We start from the raw sequence: 25,119 nt of genomic DNA, 5'->3' as shown, positions 1-25,119 counted from the left end.
GTAAATCGCTTTGGTACGTGGAGTGGCGCAACACGAACGCGATTCCACCCATTCGCAGACGGTCCTGTTCTACTGTGTGTTTATATGTGTGCACTTGAATGTGTGTGTGTGTGTGTTGGTTTTGTTTTGTTTTGCAAAAAATAAATACGTGTCCTTACATCGGTAGGTACTAAAAGCGCAGTCAGTTTTTAGTACATGATGATACCATCCCTGCATGCCTACATGTACAGAAACAAAAAGTTTAATGTATATATGTATATATTTATATGAAAAGGGTATATGAATATATATCCATACATGCATAATATATGTGGTATATCGTTTGAAAAAGGAAAGAAAAAAAAAAGAGAAAAGGTCACTCAACGGCACCCGCACACGGCCACCGCACACTACCGCGTGTGCACGCATACTGATTTAAAAAACAAATTGTGTAGAAGCGCACGCGGTACGGTGTTAGTGCCGGTTGCGTGTAGATGCGCTTTACGTTTACTAAACGATACGTTAAGGTGTATAGGTATATTATATATGATATATTATCGTTACGCATTACTATCCTTACATGGTTTTAAAAATAATGTGTGTATGTGTGTATGTGTGTGTGTGTGTTTATGTGTTCGTTACTACCAGTTTAAAGTACATATATAAATAGTTTCTCTCTCTCTCTCTCTCTCTCTCTCTCTCTCTCTCTCTCTCTCTAATACAAGCTCCAGAACCGGCACGTGGCGTGGCACTGCAGAAACAAAATTTGCTCATCCCGGGTTCCCCCGGTCGGTCGATGCCCCACCTTCCTTCCCACCTTCCTATTAGTACTTCGTTGCCACAAATTCCCATCTTCCTCTCGATTATCTTTCCCTATAGCACAGGAACTTCTCCTATACCGCCTCCATTCCATTTCCATTTCCACTCGAAGGTACCTCCGGAAGGATGTAAACAAACCAACAAAACAAAACAAAAAACCCCCAACCAGACCCGTATACACACCTCCTCACACACGCACACACACACACGCACACAAACACACGCGAAATTTTAGCCATAAGTTTCAGTCAATTCGCATCGAATGAATGATGAATGAAGTGCCGCAGGTGCCCCTGGTAAATCAGTAGCCAACAGCAATGCCCTAACTGTGCAATACAATAAAATGGCTGCGCGCGGGTACAAAATGGACGCAAAACTTTAGTACTAAAACAAAACAAAGCGCTAAACCCCCCCAAAAAAAAGGCTGTATTGGATGAGAGGAGAGTGTAAGTAAGCGCGTGTGCGTGTGTGTGTGTTATCTGTTCTTGTTTGTGTGTTGTAGCGGGGCCGTAAGAGTGTGCGTGATGAGTACGGTGAGTTTCTCGAAAAATAAGAAACTCCGACACCAACGTTTCACTGCCCGGAAGCGATCACACAGCGGGTTCTGGTGACGGGCCGTTTGACAGGCTGCACGACACCAACACCACGCTACCCCATTTTGACAGGTGACATTTGATCGTGGAATCATTGAACGATTCCTGCTATTCTTCCACCTACCTACGTTGTCTATAGGTGTGTTTATGCATACGGGCGCGCGCGAGCGAGAGAGAGAGAAAGAGAGAGAGAGGGAGAAAGAGAAGAAGGAAGGCAGAGGAGTGGATGGTAAAACAGGTAAGTGTGTGGATTGGCGGAGCCCCGCGAGCAACACACTTAACATGGCACAGGGAAACCCACGGTACTCCGCGTCGGTACTACGCTCGTTACTAACTCAATTCAACTCTTAACACTCTGCTGTTGTTGCTGCTGCTGCTGCTGATGCTGCTGCTGTTGCTGCTGTCGTTTTCGGTGATGGCGCGCAGGTCGACACTGGCAACACTCATCGACTGGCTGTTGCTGATGCTGTTGCTGGCCGGAGCGCTTCACATTCTGTCGGTTGCACATTGCTCGGTTGCACCGTTTGCGACTACAGTTTAGCTGTCCGTCCTTGGAAAAGGGAGAGAGAGAGAGAGAGAGTTAGCACCGAAAAAAAAACCTTTGGAAGCTAGTGGTGGAGATGGCGTGTCCCTTACCTTGCAGCGACACTTGATGCACTTCTCCTCGCCGTGCGTCGCCAGAATGGGGTGATACTCTTGGCCGTTCTCGTAGATGTTCTCCTCGTACCGGCAACCACCGGCGGCCAGGATGGCCTGCGGTGAGCGCAGCGTACCGACCGCACTGCCCGCCTCATCGTACTGCACATCCTGCCGGCCGACCTTCTTCGGTACCTTCGGTTCCTTCACCTGCGGGCACACCTTGCAGCACGCCTTCTTGTCCGGACGGTACGCGACCTTGTCGCTGCACGGCAGCGGCGGACACTGGGCCCGGGCACACTTCACCTGCAGCGTGAACAGCTCGCACGTGCAGATGGTGCAGGTATCGTAGCCGCTCGGGTGCAGATACGGATGCCAGGTGGTGCCGGCCTCGTGGAACGCCTCGCCGAGGTTGCAACCACGCTGGGCGCTAGTGCTACCACTGCTGACGGTAGTGACCGGTGGTGCGGGAAGTCCATTGCCTGCGGCGGTCTTTGGAGCTGTCAAAAAAAAAAACAGACAGGGTTACGCGTTAGATCATCGGCATCACGCAGCTCCTGGAGACTGGAGATGGCGGGCGCGTTACTCACCAGCACAGGACGGGCAACATTCACCCTTCTTCTGCACAATGTCCTCCTTGCGGCATCGCAGCTGCGGGCACTTCATCTTCTCGCACTTGTACTGCTGGTGGTCACAGGAGCACATGGTACACGCCTCCACCGCACTGCGCCACGTTTCACCCTCGTCGTAGAAGCGGCCGGAATGGAAGCACTTCTCGTTGGCCGTTACCGGCACATCGTTCGCGGCGAACGGATCCTGCTGCACCTCGTTGTCCAGCCCCCCGGTACAGTGGGTCGGGACGCGGGTCGGTGCGTGGACGCGGGCCCGCAGCAGCGGCTCGGCGGTACTGTTCGACCGCACCTCCAGATAGATAACGCTCGTCTCGAGCTTGGCCAGCTCGCGGGGCGACAGCCCGAGCTGGAACCCCTCCAGCTGGTTGCCGCCGAACTCTTCCAGCAGCCGGCGGCTGACCGGGGCGTTCGGTGCCTCCAGCGGCAGCTCCTCCATGTACAGCTGCAGCGGATGGAACGCACCCGGCACGCCGGCCAGCGCCAGGTCGTAATGCAGGAAACACTCGTTGTCCACCGCCATCCAGGCCATGCCGACCGCGTGCGTGAGGGGCGGCAGGTCGGCGGCGCGGCGCAGCAGCACCGGCGCCCCCGAGTCCCGGGCGTCCGCGACCTGGCGCGTCACGAACTTGCCGTGCAGCAGGGTGAGATTCTGGTCGTTCGTTACGTGTATGGCCAGCTCGCCGGCGTAGAGCGGTTCCAGTACGCGCGGCCCCATCCGGTCGATAACGCCGGCCGCATGCTCGCCGGCGAACGCCCGGGCCAGCGTTTCGAGCTCCGGCTTGCGCTTGGCACTGTCGTCGATCAGCGTCAGCACGGGGCTGGCCGTGCCCGGCTGGCCGTGCAGGCGATGCGTCTGCACGTGGTACACCAGCGAACCCTCCCGGTTCTGGTACATCCAGGCGAGCCCACTCGCATCGCTCCGCACGTCGACGCCGTGCGAGCTGAGCAGTGTCTGGAAGACTTCGCACGCGACGCGACCCCGGACCGGGCCGTGCAGCCGCAGCAGGTCGGGATTCCGGCGCGACTCCACCGTCAGCGTGAGCTTGCCGCGCGTGAGGAGCCGCAGATCGCTCACCGACACCGGCGACGACACCTCCAGCACGTTGATGTCGTGGGCCGGCTTCCGGACGCGCTGGACGTCCTCCAGTATCAGCTGCCGCTTGTCGAGCGACTCGAGCCGCACGTTCAGCGGCACGTCGCTGACGTCCTCGGGCGCGAACAGCCCGTTCAGCACGATCGTCAGATGGATGGAGGAGGTGACGCCGCTGCTCGTCGACACGATCGCCGTCCCGCCCGCGCCGCTCATCACGTCCGGCTGGGCGGCCGGTTCCAGCAGCGCGCTGAAGAGCTCGTGCGCCAGGGCGGAATATTTCGCGATCGGACCGGCGATGGCCAGCTCGGCTTGGTGCTTGCTGCCCCACAGCAGCACCACGCTCACGAGCTCGTCCCGCAGCAGCCGCCGGTACTCCCGCGGTACGCGCCGCCACACACCGCACACCTTGCCGGTGCCGTTCTGGTACGCGCTCAGGCGGCCCTCCTCCGACGGCAGCGTCAGCGTGTGCTCCTCCAGTATGTTGCCGTTCGCGTGCACGAACTGTATCGACCTCGGGCGGGCGGCACGCTCCGACACGTAGAAGCTGTAGTACAGGTTCTTCTTGTGGAACGAAAACCGCCCGGTAGCGACCACGTTCTGCGGGTTGAGCGTCGAGTACATCGTGCCCATGTCGTCCTTCTTCAGCAGCGCCGAGGTCCGCCCGGTCAGCAGGGCCGCAAAGTCTGCACAAGCGTGGGAAAAGCGAAGCGCGTTAGTTTTGTCGGATGTTTTCGAGAGTCGCTTGTTGGGCGAGCGGCGGTACACTTACGTTTGCTGCGCTCCTCCTCTTCGGGCATCGTCGCCTGGGGAAGATCTTGCACCACGTCAGGACCTGGCCGGTGGGAAAGCGTAACGAAAAGCAAGCAAAAAAAAAAAAGACACGAACTGCATTAGAATCGAGCCGGACGATAAGATTGGCCAGCTGGTGCTGGAAAGATAACAAAAAGCAAAGCTCGCTGCAACCAGAATGACCTGCCGTGACCCGGCACGGGAGGGGTGGGGGAGGGGTGGTTGGAGGAGTACGGCCACCCATGTTGGTACAGTGCATTTGGCACAAACAAAAGCGTTTTGTGACCCCTTGCTTCACACGTTCGGTACGGTGTCGGAACGGTGTCGGAACGGTGTCGGAGCTCGAAAGCAACACTCTCTCTCTCTCTCTCTCGAGCTCACTCTCTCCCCCATGTCTGTTTCTAGCGAACGCTATCTCCCTCTTCTATCTCCACCACTCTTCACATTATCTGCTTATCTTCCAGCCGTTAAGGACGTAACACTTTTGCGGGTTGTACGAGCACCACCCCCCCTCCCCCCACCCCCCCCCCCCCCTTGGCCAGAAGGCCCTGAAGTTCGGATACGCCGCAACGCCGCTTATCAGACCGCCGCTGACAAGTAGTGTGGCAAAAAAAAACGGAGACAACCGGGGGGGGGAAAACAAAAAACAAAATCCCACGTAGTCAAAGTACAGTCTTGTCGAACAACATGGCGAAGCGGTACGTTGCTGCTTGGGTGGGCTTACTGCCCCAAAACTCCCAGGACCCCCCCCCCCACGCAGGACCTTCTAGACCCACCAGGACGAATGCAAAAAAAAACGCGTCGTCCTTCCATCGTCGTCCTGAGGCGTGAGAATCGATACGCTGGGAATGGACGCCATCTTCACTTCCCACCTGATATGACGCCATTTTTTTTTTTGTTTTGCCTTGAAGAGCCTGGTGCGCTAATTGTTCGCCTTCGTCCGTGCTGCACAAACAAGGTAGCGATGGCGGCAGTGCCATCGATCGCCGTTGGAGTTGTGCGCTGCCTGGCTGCCTTCATTTTCACGGTGTTGTGTTACCTTTACGGGCAGACGCGGGCACTTATTGCAGGTGCTGCCACACACACACACACACACACACACAACCCTCTTTCCCACCCGCGCGCCATTGCCTTTTTCCGAGAAGGCGGAATGAAGAGGCGGTGCAAAAATAACAACAAAAAAAGGAAGGAAGGAAGAAGAGTCACTGTTGCGTCACAGGCACACACACACACAGCTGGTTGCACTGTTTGTCTACCTGTCTGTCTGATGGTCAAGCGACACGGTGCGTGCCGGCAGGTGACAAGGGGGGGGCTGTTTATTTGCACGATCTGCCCCGCTTTTGTTTGTTTGCTCTGGCTGGTGGTGTTTTGTTTGCCTGTTTGCCCACTCCGGTGCTTATTTGCGGACGCTTTCCCGACACAACAACGCGCCCCTGGGGTGATGTTGTGATTTCGTGCCAGCAGCTCCGACACCGTGCGCGCCTTCGCGCAGAACCCACGAGCCCGCCCCGGGTCCCCCCAAAATCCGTGCGCCATTCACAAAACCCAAAAGCAAAGGCTGTGGCAAGACTTTCGCCGTTTTCTGCGGGTGCGTCTAGAAATCCCGACTAGATGCGCCACACCCGGGACGTCGTTGTACAGGGTGGGATGACACTTCACGCCAAGTGTGTCGATCGGCGTTGCGAGCGAAACGTCACACCGGCACCAACACCCCGCCCGACACCCTTCGGTGCCCCTCGTTCGATGAGTGGGTTCGCAAACGCACTCCTCACTCCACCTAGTGTGCGCGGTTGTTGATCGAGAATCAAGCGCCACAGGGTGACACGAAACAAAAACAAAAAATCCTCTCCACTATTCACTTGCCCCAAACCTAGCCCCCCTTTTGGCACGTTACGCAACCGTTCCACCTGTTTCAAAACCCGGACAAAGGAAAAGAGAAAAAAGAAACACCCCCTTAGAACGCAAAAAAAAAGGAAAAAACTGAGACGAGGCACCAATCAAACGTCAGTCGCGGCTGTCGGGAACAAGCCCAGGGCGCTCCGAGCGCCCCGTATCTTTGCATATCTGCGCTAAGTGCGTAAATTCCGCCCGGCGACTCACGGGCGATAAACCCCGCGAGTCGTAGCCTTTCCGCCTTTCCGGGGGGGGGGTTTGACACACCACCCCCTCCGGCGACCTGCCGGCAGCTCCAGAACGGAAGTGTGCGACCGGTTACACGCGGGAAAAAAAGCTCCCAAGCGACGGGCCGGGAGCGTGTATCAATGTTTGGTGCGATCGAACACTTGCATGCGTGTACTGCAACACAACAAACAAACGATCGCATTGTGGGTGGGTGGTGCGACAACCATCCCGTGCCATGTCGGTTACGTTGGAGCACCAAAAACAAAACCCGCCATCGAATGGAGTGGAAACTGTGGTATTGATCCAGGTGGAAGGGGTGGGGGTGGGTTTGGAGGAAGGGGGAGGGGGGAGGGCATTTAAATCGCACACACCCACAAGAGAGGTTATGGGGGTAGTAGCAGTGTCGGAACGTAGAGGTTTCCTGGAAGTCATCGACATCCGGAGGGGGTGGGCCGGGGGTTGGTGGGGGTGTTTTGCAGGCGGGTAGTGCGCGGTAGAGGATTGTAGCGATTGGTGTCTGCGATAGGAGCGACTAGATTAGCGGAAGGAGCCATAACACCGTGCCCAAACGGGGCCCAAAGATCCCGCTCGGAGTGGCAGATAGGAGTCTGTGTGTGGATGCAGGCGGCTACGGTGGCCCCGGGGGCTGCTATCAATAATAGTACGCTACACCCAACAAACAAACGAACAACAACAACAAAAGCACACACACACACACACACAGCACGCACAGGCACGCACGTAGTACAGCGAAAGAGGGGGGGAGGGGGGGTGGGTGGAGAGAAAGACAGCCAGGAAGGCAAAACTTGGGGAGAAAATCGGTCGAGGTCACCATACGGCGCCACCAGCCAGTCTATCTAAACTCGTGTGCGGGTGTGTTTTTTCTTGCCTGTACTGTGTGTGCGAAAAGCTCACACACGATCTCTCATTACGTAACGAGTGCGTGTGTGTGTGTGTGCGGTAACAAGGAAGTGGCGTCAGTGGTGTGCCTTTTTGCGTCGTGTCCAGCCAGTTAAGAGCGCCGTGCGGCGAGATCATCTAGAATATAGCAGGGGCATCGGAAAACTTCACCTGTCTGCTCTTATCTTCAAGCGGGTTGCTGTTGCTGGACCGCCTAATGGTATGGGTAAGCAAGCAGCCTAACCCCTTAATGTGGTGTACGGCCGGGAGGTTAGGCGTTCCGTGCACTTCCAGGATGCCTCTGGTGGAGTCGCCAGGTAGCAGACAGCGGACTGCTGGCAGTGTCTGCTTGGAGGACTCAACCCTCCGGGATGCGTCGCGGTACCCTGCAAGCAGTCGCACCGTCGGCAATAGCGCCGACGGTACTACCACCACCGCACAACCGCGTCACATCGCCGGCAAACGCTCAAGGCTACGCTAAGAAGGCGCGCAAAGAACGTTGCTACTGCTGCAGGGGTGAAAAAAAAAAAATAATACAACGGGTGGCCGTCAACTCCTCCCGCCGTTTGGCGAAATCGTGCGAGCTGTCCGGGGGGGGGGGGGGGGGACGCAACAGCAACAGCAGCAGATGCGATTTACCAGAGGGTGATATCAGGTGCTGGGCCCGGGTGCCCTGACAAGGTGATAACGATTGCGGTCAACACGGTCCGGTGCACGTAGCGCCAGGCTACTGGAGAACGAACCGTTCGCTCGCCACCGTAGTGGGTGTCGGCTTAGAGCGGTCGGGTGACGGCGAGAGCGACAGAGAGGCTGCCTGAAGGGAGTTAGCAAAGTGTGAGTGTGTGCAAGGGCGCAAGGGGGTGGAAGTTGGCAGTGCGGGTTGGAAGGTGAACTCGTAAAAATGACTGAGCCGTCCCGAGACGGTTCAGATAGTACTTGAGGGACCGATCCCTCCCCCCCCCCCCCTCCCCTCCCTTCATGCGCAACGAGTAGAGCGAGCGAGCGAGAGAGAGAGAGAGAGGGAGCGATGAAGCGGAAAGAAGATAGGGAGCGTGAGAGAGAAGGAGAGTGTATGTGTAAGCAAGAGAGGTGTGAGAGATTGTGGAGAGGGAGAGGGAGAGGGGGAGGGGGGGTGGGGGGGTGGTAAGGGGTGGTGGGCAAAATACGCGCGTAAAATCTACTGGCGCAATCGGAAGACGCGTGTAGCGGCACCGTGATGGCGCCGTCGCCTTAAGAGACTACGTCATTTTTCGAGGTGGCAATTTGGTGGCCTTTTTTGCGCCTTGTGCTCCGCTACGCTCACTCTTCCTTGCCACACAGCCACACACACACATACCCACAGAAGGTGGCACGTTTGTTGTGGTTTTGCCGACGCCGAACGAAAATTGCTGCGGCGACTTCAGCTTGGCGGCGTTGGTCTTTGCCTGCAAAAGGCAAACACACCACACCAAAGGAACTGGCGCCAGAAAGGGGGGGGGGTGGTTGGGTGGGGGGTTGCACATTTAGAATAAAAACAATTAAAAGAGGAAAAGAAAAAGAACAACAGCAGAGGGAGAATGGCAATTTAAACGAGCGAAACTGGCCAAATAGCTCTGGGCAAGGGGTCTCGAAGAGCTTGAACTCTCGTGGAGGTGTACGACACCGTGAGGGTGTGTCACGTGGCCAGCTACCCTATGCACACCGGAGGAAGAAGATGAACCGAGAAACAAACTAAAAAGAAAAACACCCTCCCCCCAGTGAAGGAAAGGAGTCGTTCTACTTACTCTGAGCATCTCCCGGACAGGTCTTGCAGCATCTTCCCGGCAGCAGGATCGGATCGTCGCAGGTCGGCTTCGGGCATTCGTTCTTGATGTTGCGACACTGGACACGGCCCACGACGCGACGCTTCTTCTGGAACTGGAGCGCGTTTGTGGCGGGAGAAAGAGAGAGAGAGAGAGGCACATAAGAATGGAGCTGGTTGAGTGGAAAAACCCCTGCAGCCACTATTACTGAATGAATTTTAATGCCCCCCCCCCCCCCCCCTCCTTTTCTGGTAATGCAGCAGGGGGTTGCTTTCGGGGATGGGTATGAGGGCCTCCCCACCATCCCCCATAAAAAAAACACCCCAAATCGGTAGACAGAACGGTGACGAAGAATCGTACAACGGCATAATTAATTCATTAGCTCGGCGACATCTTCAGAATTCTTCAGAAATTCAAGAATAATAGGAAAATTGGTAGAGGGAGAGGGGGGGTGGGTGGGGTGTGGTTTAGGAATATATGAGACGGTTCATCCCCCGGTAATCGATGACGTTGACGTGGCAATAAATCCTTCCCCGTTTTTTTTTTTTTGCTTTGGTGTCTACCGAACCCATCCACCCATAGGGGGCGGGTGGGGGTTGGGGGAGGGGGTGGTGGTGTTGGTTGTCGCTGGTCATTAAATTCTAGCGCCCCGAAGATGTGGTCTACAGGATGGGGCCTTTTAGTCCGTTACCCCCGTTCCACCAACCTCCCTCACACCTCCCCCCTACCCCTCCCACAAGGGTGATCGGATCAGCTTTCCGACGCGGCTGGGCCAGCGGCTCAACCTTCTGGGATAAGTGGATGAATTCATAATGAGCGGTCACCGTCGACCGTCCACAGAAAGGGGGCCTGGTCTCCATTGCAATGCCTGCGCCCAGGGCAGATCGCCCACCGTACGCCCGGGTCGGCATAGGGGTTTTACTTACCGGTACACACTCGCACATGATGCAGTACATGACGCCGAACGGGGGGCCCAGATCGGCAAACCAGGTCGTATGCAGCTCGCGTATGGTCTTCCCAAACTGGCACTCTGAAAATGGACGCAGCAGATGGAGGCACACACACGTGCAGATTAGCAAAACAGGGTGATTGGTGTGAAAACGCAGCGGAAAATGGAGCCAACGAATCGTACCCACGGCACGGCGTGGAAGACGAAAACCAAAAACACTAAAAAGTAGGTAAAAACCGGTATGGTCTAGGCTTACGATGCCGCCAGCACCGACACGAACAACCTGAACGGGTTGCACAAAAGAGAGAGAGAGAGGGCGAACATAAAAAAAAACATAACCTCAACGGACGAAACAACAGAATTCACCACCGTAAAGGGGGGGGGGAGGACAAAAAACAGATTAGTTAACAACTGGCGCCACCAATTTGCGTGATCGCGATCGATTTTTTGTTTTTGCTTCTTTCGCAAACGATTTGTTTCCTTTTTTTTTACTAGCTGGCTAGATGGTGGCACCACGAAGCACCTCGCTGGGAATGGGAGTAAAGTGGAGTTGACAGGTAGGGCAACAAAAAAAAAACAAAAAAACAAATGGAGGTTAATTCTAACCAATGCTTTGTGGCGGATTTGGGCTTTTTTTGGCAATGTGTTGCACACATTGGTTGTTTAAATAATTATCCTTTTTTTTGTTGAGGGTTGCGCACCCCCTTTTAACGCACCCTACCTGTCTCTCCCTCCCGCGAAAAAAAAAAAGTTGTCACAAGCACGGGGGTTGGATTGGGGACCGGTGGTAGCAGAGGGGTTTTTCAACCCCCCATCCCCCCTTTTCTCTCCCACCCTCCCTCCAACCCCTTCATGCTCGTCCACGATTGTTAAGATGAAACGAACCTCCAAATTGTATTGCTACCGGCACGGGAAAATGTCGCACTTCCCGAATCGATCGTTCGTTTCATCGCATTCATCATCGGTGAACTGGAACGCGATTGTCCAATGGGTTGGTGTGGGCGGTGAGGAAGGTGAGATGGCGTCGGAAGGGGTGGGGGTTAATTTATGGTCCCATTCATCGGTCTTACCGTTGTGTGACTCCATCTTCCATTCCCACCCCCTACCCCCTACCCCACCATTTAAGACCCCCATTCCCCTTCCCCCCCCCCGCAGCTCCGCGCCCCCTATTCATCTCGAGCAAAAAACGGCGCATTATGTAAGGTGATCGAATATCGGTCTGTGGCATTTTCGTGTATGTGTGTCTGTGGGGTTTTTTTTTTGCTACTGTTTGGCTGGGCAATGGGATAAAAATATATGTCCGGCCGGCTTTTCAAGTGTGTGTGTGGTGCACAGCGACCGGCAACAAAACTTGCATGATGTAAGGAGGAGGTTCCCTAATATCGACTGAACTTCCAACTGTTGAGTGTTTTTTTTTTTGTTACTTCTTTCTGTCCTCTCTCTCTCACCCCCTCCCGGGGGACCCAAACTGGGAGAAGATCAAGGTCAAACCTTGGTGGTATTGTTTTTTGTTGTTGTTGTTGCTTTCCACCCCCTTTTTGACGTGACCAGTGATTGGTGACTTCTTCCCCGAGGGGGAGAAGGGAGGAGGTAGGCAGTTGGTGCACCGTAATAAAGACAAATATGGCGCTGGGGGGGGGGGGGTGAGAATAGAGGGGACGGTTAGGGGTGGAGGGTGTGCAAAACTACGCAAACAAGCTAACCACCCTTCCGTGACGCAGCATCCCTGTCCACCTATTTCTCCCCATTCACTACCACCCCCCGGTCCCTTCCGCAACTGTTCAGCAACCCTTGCATTGGAGGGATGTAGTTGGTATGCATGGGACGCGCTCAGGCCCACAACAGTACGATCCATTCTGCGCAACCGTTGGGCCGTGGCGCCCACCCCACAGTACCATAAGGCCGGGGACCGGATGTGTCACTGTGATTCACTTCCACAACAACCCCTGTTTCTCACCCCTTTTTCTCTTCCTCGCCGATTATACAATTTACCACCCTTCCCCCTTGCCGTCCTTCCGTATCATCCTAGCAGAACTGTCATGTGAATGTCACAACTAAGCGCAACAACGAGGAGAGAGAAAAAAAACCATCAGAAGGAAATAAATAAGGGGTTGGAAGGAAAAAAGGGTGTGGGGGCTGGGGGAGGATCCTCCAAATGGCGCATCGGCTGTTTGCGATTGGAATGGAAAATTCCTGCCCCGCTTGATGCGCCCGGCAGAAACATCAACGGATATCACACTCTCAATCATAATGATAATAACAATAATATTAATAATGATTATTGTTATTACAATAAAAACATGAATAGCAATAATAATACCGCGATCGACATCCCTTTCCCTGCCACCCTCCTTTGTTCACCTTTCCCCGGTTTCTTCCTTCCGTCACGGCCTTCTTCAGTGCAAGGCACGGCCTCTCATAAAAATTACGAACCACAAATCATACGCCAATGATGCGCAAAAATAGAAAATGATCTTGCCAGTTCGGTGCCTTCGGGGTTGCGTACCGCAAAAGGGGCGAGGACGCGGACAAGATGCGCGGAAGACAGCGGTGCAGCTGGCCAGCAAGAAGTGGCAAGCGGGTGAAAGAAAATCAGTTCGCGCACGCTCTTGGTTCTCGCGTGCCACAACCACTTCGACCCCCCTCCTTCTTCTGGGTTTTCTTTATCTTTGTAGTTTTTTGATGTTGAATGATGTTGAACAAGGGGTTACAAAATGGGGGGAGGAGTGGGGGGCGGTTTGCTTCTTTTTTGGGCGCACACGCGCCAACCTCTAAAGCCTCGCCACAAGAATAGAAAGAAAAAACAAATCTTATGAACATTATTAGTTCATAAAGGGGAAAGGGGATGGGGTGGGAGGGGGTGAGATTGTATGATGGGGGAAGAAGAGCAGGGATGTACCGTGCAGACACTGCACTCCGGTGTTAAGCACCCATTCTGATCCCATTCCCTCTCAACCCCCTTTTTGGCCGAAGAAACCAGACACATATGGTACGGGGTGCCCGTAAGAGGGATGTGTATGTGTGTGTGTGTGTCCGCGCGTGGGGGTGGGTTTGCGGTCTCGTCAATTAAAGGCAATCATATGCATTAGCAACCAATTCAACTCCAATAAAAACTGAATCTCTCCCCGGCACACATGGAAACTCCCCGTCCCCCACCCAACCCTTCACCCCCCATTGGCAGGCCAGCCAACCCGGTAGATTGGCGAGTGAAAAGAAAAACGGGGCCCTCGGTGAAGCAATCCCGCATCCGACCATCTGGTGGCAAATGGCTCCATCGCGTCTCAAGTAATCGCCTCCACATGTCGCTGCTCCACCTCTATCAACCCCCTCCCCCGCCCCATTCACCCACTGCTTTACACACACGCGGGTGCGCGCGCGCGCGCGCGTCATCTCCATTCGCCACCCATCGATCATCTCAAAAGGAACAACAGCAAAAAAACACACACCACCCCGATGATGATGATGATCATGATGATGCTGATGATGATGGGCCGGCCGTTTCGCTCCTCCTACGCGATTAATAAATAAATAAAGAAATATGAAGCACACTCCCTCCGGTCGGCAAACTTCAACCCCCGTGGCCGGTCCCGCGTGGCCACCGAGTGGAGCTAACGATCCGGTCCGGTACATTGGCGTTGCGCTTTTACGCCTCCTCCGGTGGTTGGTTTTAATTTTCTCCTCCACTTTGCTTCTTTTCCCATTCGTTTCCCCCCCCCCCCCCTTCCCGCGCCGCTCCTCTGCAGCGCTTCCTGGCCCAGTTTTGGCCGTAGTGGTTTTAATATGTGTGTGCTTTTTTTTCTTCTTCTGTTTGTTGGTGTATATTTCCTTTTTTATTTCGTTATTCGTTTCGATTTAGATCTGGGCGTGTGTTTCAACTCCTCTTTTCCCTCCATTCAACGCCTTCAACATTTTTTTTTTCCTGTTCCACCCTGAACACCGTGCATCTTTAATAGTTTTGTGCACTTACCTTTGTGTGTGTGTGGTGATTTTTATATTCATTTTTATTGTCCTCTCTTTCTGCTTCTTTTTCCCTACCGACAATGCATTCTTGTGTCTGTGTGTCTGTGTGGGCTTTTTTTGCACTGAGGGTTTTATTATTTTGGTTTTTTGAATTTTTGTAAAATTTTGAATCCCTTTTAGCACCCCTTTTCTCCCGTTCCCGTCACCTATAATTTTCAACCCTTCATTTGGGGGTGTGGGGGGGTTGGAAATTTATTGCTCGCGTTATGCGCATTTCGGCAATCGGAGTGTGCGATTGTGAAAACAGAAAGAGGGAACCCACCGGGGAAGATGCGTGGGTGATGACACCCCCCTCCCCCCCTCCCTGGAAGAGGAGGGTGGATAAAAAAGGGAAAACGATAAGTACACGCAGAATGCATGATTGATTCTTCGCCAATTAAGGATGTGATTGACGCAGACACAGGGAGGGTTTCATAAAGCGACCAAACCAAACAAGCGGCAAACGGTCAACCAACACAAGTGCAACAGTTTTGACACGTCCATCGCATCCTTTTCTTTTCAAGCATCTTTCCCCCATTTTTCGTCGCTGACGAATGGCGAATTAAAAAACAAACAGACAACAATGTGTGTCCGTGTGTAGCCCCCATAAAACACCACACTCCCCTCGCCTGAACCAGAGCCAATGTGCAATAATAGGCCGTAGTAGGCGGACAGGCTGCAAACGACAGCCAAAAGGAAGCGCGGGAGCACGACCAACTAAGATTCCAAAGTAAAAAAAAAACACAAAGAAAATAAAATGAAAAACAAACCGGATCGGATGATATCATCATTAAATTAAACTAAACGGCTATCGCGCGACAGAAAAAATAACACCCCGTTCCCCCGCTGGCCAGGGAAGACGAACGCCCAACCGTTGCGACACGGCGGTAGGAAGCGACAGCAAAAAAAAAACTAAAAGAACAAGGTGAAATCAAGCCGAAACTTTTTTACGCGCTCTGCCGCTTTAAAAGGGATGCAGCGAGGGGTTTGGGAGGGTTGAATAGAAATAATAATAAACATAACCAGCGAACATCCCCATCTCCCCCCCCCCCCCCCCAGCCCCCTAGAGGGACTAGAGGGGCTAGTTTGTCTGGCATAGGGGTGAATCGTCAAATTTCGCACCCCTTTCAGCATCAGGGCCGCGTGTCTATGAACTTTTCGTGGCTTTTGTGACTTTTTATTATTTTTATTCCTTTAGGGGTAGGAGGGGGTGGTAAAGGAAGGCGAAAAGCTAGGAAACACAGAAGCGAGTGTTCCGTTTTATTGCGACACAGACATCTGTGATTGCACGGAAGGGGGGTGGGGGGTGTTTTCATCCCCTATTTTCCCAATTTTTCGTCCCTGCTAATCAGACATGTTGGGGTGGCGAAGCAGAGAGAGGTGGGGGGAGGGGGAGCTAAAGGATTGCAACAGCCTTGCCCGGGGAGTCCCCCGAAAGCAAGTGCCCCCGATGACTCACCGACCCTGCGGGACGATTCTCACCCACCCAGACACGAAGACGCAGGTGTTGACACGCAAGGTGGTGGGCCGAAGCAAAGATAGATAGAGGTCAGTCCTTTCAGAGGTCTATTAATTAAAACAACAACCTTCCTCCAACCCCCCCTTCCCCTTCCCAAGTCCCCTCCTCTCATACCACGGTATTGGCCACCCACGAGATCATCACCGAATCAGAGCACAGCGCGACAGCTGGTGGGCCGTATTCCCCCCCGGCACCCTCGGCAAGGGGCAAGGTGTGACGAGATGGCCGACGATCATTTGCAAGGCGACGAGATGTTAATGGTGCGTCGCTCTGTGTCTTCTGTGTGCGCTCGAGTGTGCGAAACAAACACACAGAAAAAAAAACACGAAAAACCGGAAGGTGTCCAACCGTTCTGCCATAAACGTAACGGTCTGCCAGGCAACACTGTTCCGTACCGAAACGTTGCCACCTATGGTTGGGAGAGGGAGGGTGAGGGGGAGGGTTGGGAGGTGACTAGAAACGATCTAGTTTACACGGCCAGATGGCGGCAATTGAAGATGTCGAATGCCGGACAGTGCAAACAGTGCGGCGTGTTTATGGAAACCCGGCCGGTACCAATAATTTACGACCGCGCAAACAAAACTGACACTCGATAGGGTCACAATATTTGGACTGTAGGTACCGACCATGGGGATGCAGGAAAGGAGGGAGGGTTTTTGGAAGAGCAATAAAAAAAAAACTAATGCACCTCCAGACATCAATACGGTGAAGGGGAGGGTTGCTGGGGGGTCATGAGGGGGAGGTGGTTAGGTGTGTAACAAAACTCCCCTCACCGGATCCATGATCTCTTTTTTTTCCCTGTTTGATTTGCCGCATCAATCTTCCGGTACTTCAATGTCTGGAAAGAAACTCCATCCCTCACAACCCTCTCGGTAAGGGTGCCGCGGAGGTCGTTGACAGGCCCGATAAACAGGCGTCGGTAAACGTCGATAGCGCGAAGAAGAATAAAAATTACACACACACACATGCACACCCGAATACACACAAAAAAAGAGCCGAAACCGCCCGGCCCGGCCTGTTTACATTTCGTCGGCCCCCGGAGGGTTGAAGTGGTCGGACCGAGCTACACCGAATGGTGCTGTTCAAAATTACCAGCCGGCCCGTAGTACCGGGCTGCACGAGACGCACTGTCTGCGATGGACAGTCACGGGCCCGGCTGCAATACACAGCTGCGGGGAGTTGGAAAACCGGCCGGAACATATAAACCAATGCCCGGATCCCCCCGGGCCCCGTTTCCGGGTGGCGTCGGAGGAGTGTGTGGTGCGGGTGTGGTGGAATGCAAGCCGTGATATGGCAGCCGACCGATCACCGCGACACAACGGGATACTCACTTCCCCTCCACCTCCTCCTTCCTTCTCCCCTCCCCTGTTCGAGCCGGTCCAGACCAGACCAAATGGCGGCATAGGCGGCACCTGCCTTGTAAACACCTCGCACATCTCTTCTATTTGTTTGTCTTCTCCTCCTTTCCGACACCGGTGGGAGAAAGCCGTGTCCGATCGGCACATTAGAACCCGAACGGTTTCCCGGTCCTGTTTCGAAACCCTGGGGCCAGGTATTTATCAACCCCCATTGGGACCCGTTTGCGTTGTCGGTACACATTAGATGGGTGTGGGTAGTTATCTAGGGACACGGAAGAATATTTATGAGAACACACACACACACACACATACTCATGAGTTGCAAAAAGAAATACATCACACACGCACGCATGTTAGCTACTGATGTGGAGTAAACAACCGAAGGTGCGGCAGTCAACAGCAAAAATTACACATGGTGGATCTGACGCCACAGATAACGCACGACGCGTTGACACATGGGGATAAAGACACAGGGCATTCCGTTCTGGAAACGTCCGCGAATGTGCACGTCGATTGCGGGACGTGCAAATATGCGTGTGAAGCGAAAGATTCCATTCCCCTTTCACCCTTTCCGCTGTTTGGTTGCAGAGCGAAAGAAAGAGAGAGGGAGAGAGAGAGAGAGAGAGAGAAAAAAACCCCTTCAGCACGCCATTACGCCACGCTGCGACCCGTAATGACGGTTTCATGTACCTTCCTCTCTTGGGGAAATGTTGAGGGGGAAGTGGGGATGGAAGAGGGAAGTTGGTCCTCCACACGTCACAAGACACGGAAGATCGATTATTAAGGTATGCGTGCATCCCCACGAAACCCCGTCCCTTCCCAACTCGCTCCCAATACCTCAGACATTCGGTATTCTTCGTCTGTTGTGAGATCTCCAAGTAAACGTGTCCTTCATGCCCATTTCCGTATGATTTCCTCCACGTATTCCACCAATACCCTCAGACATTAGGAATTCTTCGTTGCGTTTGGACGTTCAATGGAGGAGTCCTTCAGTTCCCGTTGCCGTATCTTTCCCTGATTCCATCGATGCCCTCATACATTAGGCATTCTTCGTTGAGTTTGGATCTCCAAACAAGGAGTTCTCCAGTTCTCATATGCGTACCTTTTCCTCCACATATTCCAACAATTCCCACGGACATTAAGAATTCTTCGTTGGATTTGGAAATCCAGTGGAGGAGTTCCGTTCAGTTGCCGTATCGTCCATTCCACAAACACCCTCAGACATTAAGAATTCTTCGTTGGGTTTGGATCTCCAGTGGAGTAGTCCTTCATATTCCATCAATTTCCTCAGACATTAGGAATTCTTCGTTGGGTTTGGACCTGCAGTACAGGAGCCTCAATTACCGTATCTTCCCCTTTATTCCACCAACAACCCTTCAGACATTAGGAATTCTTCGTTTTGCAGGATCTCCGGCGGAGGTGTCGTGGGAAATTGCACTGCATCAACCCTTTCCGTGGGACCCGACAAGTCATGCAACGATGCTGCTCCGGGATATCCCCGTGTGGACCAACAGATCTCCAATAGCAAAAAGAAAAAAAACCCCACTGAGCAAATTGGTAGACATCTTCGCGTGTCTGTATAAGGCGGTTGGTAGAAATCAGACGTGTGACGCCCCAAAGGGTGCCATTGCGAAGGCACCTAATGCGTCCGTGTGTTGGTGTGTGCGTTCCTGCGTTGGGTTGGGTTTGCAAAAATAGCAAAAACCGTATGCGCCGGTATGCGGTTGAACTTTAAATTGCCGCGAAGTCAATTCATGTCGCGCGCACTCCGCCCATGGGACGCAAACGCGCACACCCGAACCCCCGTTCCACATACTGCAAAGAGGAGATGGATGGGGCTGGCGGAAAGGGGGGAGGGAGCGAGTCTTCGATACTTGTCGTCGTGTCTTTGCGCGCATTGCGGCCCGTGCTCTTCCTTTTACCGCGCACGAAAACCTAGCTGACAGCCGTCAAACGGGGCCGGTCGAGTGCGATGTCGCGAGCGGTGGTGTTGCCGTTCTAGCGGTTCCGTGCCGTTTTAGTGGCTGGCTCGACGACAGCCGCTGGCGACAACTGGCGGCCGCTTGGTGGGAAGGGCGGCTAGTGTAGGGCGGATGCGGTGGTAGGTGGTGGCACCCACCCACCCGTGCCGGGGAACCGTACCATCTCGGTCGCGCGGTTCGCAGCCGTTTCGGAGATCGGTTATGAGTTTGTCGATTTTATTGAGTGCTGACGGTGGATGAGTGTCGCACGACGCGCGGCTTCGTTGCATGGTGACGGCCGCTTTGTTGCTGACTGACTGGTTGAAGCGGTATGCAAAACCCGCTGTGAAACGACACAGACGCGCTCGATTGCGGCTGGGGATAGCGATAGCATTCGTAACGGCGCTAGAAGGCGCCACGGCAACCGCCACGACAACCATCCCCCATTAAACCCCGATCACCCCCCACCCTCGCGAGCCTAAGGATGATCCCATCGAAGCGAAGCGACCCAGCTCCAGGGCATGTAAAGCTGAAGCATAATCCTGCCTACGACACTCAGGGATGCACACGGGGGTGCAGCTTGCAGGTGTACGACTGCTGCTGCGGCTAACAACTATGCCGTAAAACAGGCTAGACGACAAACGCACACCCAAGACAGCATTTGTCTGTGACACGGGCAACGAGTGGAAAGGCATGAGGCAATCTCTTTCGTTGCAAAAAAAAAAAAAAATAACAGAAACCAAAAAACACACACACACGAAGGTACAAACCTCCGTTGACTAGTTGCCCGCCAGTCGGCGGTGACTTCACTAAAAATAGTCTAGATAGAGCAGCGCCGTGTGTGAGAGAGTGGTGTGGTGTATTTTTTTTTCTCTGTGTTCCATTTGCAACAACCAGCCACCCCAGAAGGTGACCGGGCGGAAAAGGGGAAGATGGGACCCCCCCTCCCCCCCTTCCCCCAATCCCGACGTACGGCGACGGGCCACGTTCGCCATCTTTGCTATTCTTTTCCGTCTTTTCCCCTCTTCCTCTTCTTCTTATTCGTTTCGGCCGCGTTCCTGTCACCCTGTGACATACCCACACACACACACACACACGGTCGAGAGTGCCGAGACGCGTACGATTAATTGGATGGTTGTTTTCTTGTTTGCACTTCGAAAAATTTTCACCCTCTTAATTAAAGGGGGTGGGCCCAAGGGGAGGGGAAGTGTAGGAGAAAGGGAACATTCTGACGATGTCTAGCCAGAGTTTAAAACATGCATACATCGGCAGACTGAGGGATGGAAGGGGTAATGTGGGGAGTGGTGGACTGGGTTTGCTGGGGGAGGGGGGGTGGTGTGGGTGGGTGGTGTTGTTTTGATTGTGCATTGGTCGGAAAAGTGCACTTTCCATTTTTGTTGTTGTTTGTTGTTGCTGTTGTTGTTGTTGTTGCTGTTGTTGGTACTTTTCTCCGTGTGCAATAAAGCAAAGGGTTGCATCGTAGGGAAATGCTTACTTCGCCCGCAACCCTCCCTCTCATCCCCTAATCATTGTGGTAATAAATAATTTTCAAAAAAAAAACCCCACCCCACTAATCCCTCACCCCTCGCATCCCGACAACCTCCTTTCGGAGGTCAATGAACTGGCTGCAATCGTTTCTCCTAATAAATCTCAGTCTACCTCCGCTCCCCGCTCCTTAATATTAACAACATCCCCTTCCTCACCAACCAAACTAACCCTTGTTTTCTAAAAATGATTTTAAAAAAGGAGGAAGAAAGTTTTAAACATTACTTGTTGATTGAGCCCTTCCAATTCTTGACCGTTTTGGGAACCATATTGTTCATTTATAAAGACAAAAAAATGGCGTCGATCAAATTGTTTCCACATCCGTGCAAAAAATAGCACACACACACACTAGCTTTTCGTGGGCCGCGGATTACTAAGTTGGTAACGCGGCGACCATACAGCTGGGAGGCATCCGCAACCCACTGTTTGGATGTGCGTAAGGTTGTTGTTGAAATGGGGTTTCCGAAAGGGGATGAATAAAAATGAAAAACTCACCACCTTCCCGCACCCGTTGTTCCCCCCCTTTACTAGACACTTTTTGCGCGGTAAGATTGCAACGCTGCGCGGGTGTAATATTCTTGCCGCGTTGGTGAGGATTTCACTGGCTAATTGCACCTTAAACGGGGTTTGCGTATCTGTGGTTGTATCGGGCGCGAAAAGAAGATGGGGAGAAAACTGCGAGGACCCCGAAGGAGGGCTTGTTTGATGATGAAAAATAGTGTTGTTCATTTAGTAGGTGTGTGTCCCTGGTTTTCTTTTCTGCTGTTGTTGTTGCTGCTGGTGCAAGAATGCTACAAGGGAGGATATCGCGCGGCAAAACTGTTGATGGGTTGGTGGGTGGGGGGGGAGGGGGGGGGGGGCTAGGAGGAAGGGGGAATGGGGAATCAATTAATTATACCCGGTTTCTCACCTATCCCCCTACCACCCGCAACCCCCAGCTGGGTGGGTAGCATATGTCTGCCGTAGTAAAGACCACCGTCACCCACCGTCACCCACCGTCACCCGCTTAATCACGAATGGCAAATTGTGTGTGATTCAGGTTCGGTGCGCAAAACGTGTCAACCTACGCATCGCAGCTTCGGTTCACCGCATTACTGGACACTCACCTACTCATCCCCATTTATCGCACTGTCGCTTTGTATGAGTGTGTGTGTGTGTGTGTGTGTGGACCGAATGAGGGGTAAAGTGCCGTTAGGGGCATCCAATTACCTAGCGCACACTAAGCAAAATAATAATAATAGTAATATATCCGACGTATCTTCAAACAAAAAAAAAAACGAGCAAGAAGAAATAAAAAAAACCACCCCATTACCGTTTCCGAGGGTGGGTTATGGTTTTTCTTTTATGTTTGGATGGTTATAAGTTTGGCCACGTTGTTTTAATTTAATTTAGCTCCCATTCAAGACGAGCACCGACGAGGGAAAGGGTAGGGATGGAAGGGAGGGAGCAAGAAGCGCTGGAGACGAGGGGTCCAACAGTGCCAGCGAGCTCAGCAAAATGGACCCCCACCGGTTCAGTAACGCTGCTCCAACGGTAGTTGAAATTTGATATTGCATCCTCAGTTTGATTTGTTCGTTGCACCAGTGTGCATGACTTCAACACAAGCAAGCAAGCAAAAAAACTCCAATAGACGAGGTGTAGTTTCTAAGCACCTTCTTCCATTCGTCCGCTCGCAACGCAAATGCGCAAAAATACTGCGCCGCTCCGGGTGTGTTCCGTTACGTTTCCGGTTACCCCGGAAGCGGTCCCCCAACGCAAGCAAGATATTTGGGGCGTTGTTCCACGTGGTGGGGCAGGATGCGAGTCACGGGGGTTTGGAAAGGAAGTGAGCTGCAGTGGGGAAGTATACAGTTGCAGGCATTCCGGATCCGGGTAATACGCTGGTTGAATGGCCCTGGTGCAACAATTCCCGGTAGCGGAATTGCTGGCTGCGCTCTGCACAAACGTTGCAGCAATTCCATGCGGTGCGGTGCGAACTCTCCAAGTGCGGAACAGCCGAATGCTTGCGCCCGGATATTCAAAGGCATTGCTTCCGAGAAGTCTACGACCTGATCGCATCTACACCAAAAACACACGCCGGAAAGCGACACAAGGGAAGAAGGCGCACGTAGCGAGGATTATGCGTTTTCCCCGGTCGCCTTTTACGATCCCGGGGCGTATGCACCCAAAATTTGGGAAGCAACACGACCGGCGCACATCTGGCGGCGGACGGTGAGTGTACTTGGTGTTTGGAATACCCAGCGACACAATGCGAATATCACAGCCGGGAGTAAAAAAAAAACCTACACCGGCAATGAATTCCAGCTTCCAATTGCTGCCTCCTTTGCCCGGCCGTTCGCAAACAGCAAAACCAACCCCCGACCACGGTGGCACCTACGGTGAGCGGTACGCAGGTAGGGTGTGCACAGGTAAGGCCGGATCTTCCCGTGCCGGACCAAATGGGACAGCCGCACCAATGCAGCAGTGTGCACCGGGAACGTGTGAAACGTAGGAGGGCATCCGGTAGGGTGTCGGTTAGCATTAAACACACCCTTCGGTTTTGACTGTTGCATGGAAGGGCAAGCTGCAGTCTGCACGCAGAAAGCGTCCGGGATATTCGGGTGATTCGTTGTGCGTCTTCTGCTACATCCGATACTGGTCCCTTTTTCTTACCCCCCATTCCCTTCTCTTTCTGTCCAATCACCACATGGCTTTTTTTTTTGAGATATGCTATCACTACATTCTGGATGTCTATATTACGAAACCGCCAGGGAAGCGGATTCCTCCGAGGATCCCGGGGGCTTTTTTTTTGTTGTTGCACCCTCACCCACCACCTTCCGGTATTTCCGCCGAGGGCTGGGGGTGTTTTTTTTTGTTGTAAAATATTTATATATATTTGTACTTCTCGCCGCAAAGCCATCAATTTTTTGAAAGTCAAAAATGCCAATTGAGACGCACCGAGACGCGCGGCACGACAGCAACACGCAAAGCACCGGCAACGTAGAACACCGAGATAGCGCGGCGGTGTACAAAATAGCGACAAACACACAGGCGGCGGGGTGGCGGACCAGGACGCGCGTCCTGGTGTGCAAAAATAATTGAAAAAACATCATCACTTCGGCGGAAACGAGCGGTGTTCGGTTTTTGAGTATTTTCGGGGTTCTTAGGTTGTGTTTTTTTCGCGTGTGCTTGCTTCGATGTTTGCTGTTCTGTGGTCGGATAAACCAAGCCAAAAGAAAAAAAAAAAAATAGAAACAAAAAACTCCCCCGGGCGGCTGAGAAATTATGAAATATTTGGTCTCCTCACCCCACTGGTGGCGGTCACTGGTCGCGTATTGTGTTGTGAGAGTGTCCTTAGTGTTCTTTTTTTTTCATGCGTACCCCGGTGCCTTATTTCTCGCCCCCTTTATGAGCACGTTGAGGTACTGCGGTGTGAATCGGGGTTTTTTTTGTGGGGGGACTTATATAATTGGTTGGTAGGGCGAATTTTCTGATGTTAGACATCTTCGCAACCAGGCGGCTGGGAGATGATCTAACTAGTGTTCTGAACAGTAGAAACCTGCCTGAACATCATCAATAATTACATTTCCCACCCACACACACATCTTTCCCCTCACAGAGGATCCCGCACACCGCGTTGCCGTGTACGAACGCAGGAAAACCTTCAGGTGGCGTGAGCTTGGGTGGGCTCACGTGAGCGCAGCCCTGAACGCCCGCCGATTTTATTTTTTATTCGGCACCGCACACGCTCTGACGAAGGAGCTTGAGCAATCAGCTTGCCCCAAAAAAGAAATTGGAGGTGTGACCGACCCATTCCCATTAGCGCGGCAGCACACAAAAGGGCGCGCCAAACTGCACACGGCAGAAAGGGCGAAAATAGATATCTCGTGATCAGCAACTGACGTGCTTCTGACCATTTCGCTGTATTGCTTTTTGTCTGTCCTGTCTCTCTCTCTCTATCTTAAGAACGGTGCATGTGTTGGGGTGGGTTTTTGGCCGTTTGGGACGGATCAGCCCGGACGCGACTTCCGGTAAACCATCGCCGGGTCGGAACAATCAATGTCGGAATGTGCTGGAGCTGGGGTCGAACATATGTGCGGCATCCTTACCTGCGGGCCGGTTACGGCGGGCTCCCTCGTCCTCGATCAGCAGCGGATGCCGACGGGCTGTGACCGGTCGGGATGCGAACCCGATCAGCATCAGCACCGACAGCCACAGGAGACAAAGTGTCGCGATAAATTTAGCCATCGTCGGTCGGCTGCCGTTGCTGTTGTACAGGGGATGGCTGTATTTTTTTTCTTCTTCTATTCTTCCTTTGCACCGCGTGTTGCGTCCTAACCGTTTGTTTTATTCTTTTTGAGTTTTTTGTTTGATTTGTTTTTCCTCGTATCCTTCTTGTCGATGGGAATTGGTGGCGCTTTTTCGCAAATGCGCCTCACAGGTTTTTTCTTTTCGCACTCTTCCAC

At 53.1% G+C, this 25,119-nt stretch overlaps 1 protein-coding gene across 1 annotated transcript; it reads right to left on the bottom strand.

Moving 5' to 3' along the window:
- Positions 1 to 1,731: 1,731 nt before the first annotated feature.
- On the bottom strand, positions 1,732 to 24,901 carry LOC128706976 (dorsal-ventral patterning protein Sog). The gene is made up of 7 exons (XM_053801924.1): positions 24,763 to 24,901; positions 10,270 to 10,373; positions 9,326 to 9,458; positions 4,522 to 4,584; positions 2,618 to 4,435; positions 2,028 to 2,527; positions 1,732 to 1,941 (listed from the first exon to the last, which is right to left on the bottom strand). Exons 1-7 carry the CDS (start codon positions 24,899 to 24,901, stop codon positions 1,732 to 1,734), a joined length of 2,967 nt encoding a protein of 988 aa, XP_053657899.1.
- Between the last annotated feature and the right edge of the window lie 218 nt (positions 24,902 to 25,119).

The sequence above is a fragment of the Anopheles marshallii genome, chromosome X (genome assembly GCF_943734725.1).
Source record: "Anopheles marshallii chromosome X, idAnoMarsDA_429_01, whole genome shotgun sequence".
Classification (NCBI taxonomy): domain Eukaryota; kingdom Metazoa; phylum Arthropoda; class Insecta; order Diptera; family Culicidae; genus Anopheles; species Anopheles marshallii.
Note: the sequence above shows the minus strand (reverse complement) of the source record. Positions and strands in the feature narration are given on the sequence as shown.

What these genes read in the sequence shown, in the direction of transcription:
- LOC128706976 (XM_053801924.1), bottom strand. Translation starts at nt 24,901, where the DNA reads ATGGCTAAATTTATCGCGACACTTTGTCTCCTGTGGCTGTCGGTGCTG. An exon ending in ATGTTGCCCGTCCTGTGCTG is followed by an intron (nt 2,528 to 2,617) that starts GTGAGTAACGCG and finishes TTTTTTTGACAG; the next exon opens with CTCCAAAGACCGCCGCAGGC. An exon ending in GCATCAAGTGTCGCTGCAAG is followed by an intron (nt 1,942 to 2,027) that starts GTAAGGGACACG and finishes CCCTTTTCCAAG; the next exon opens with GACGGACAGCTAAACTGTAG.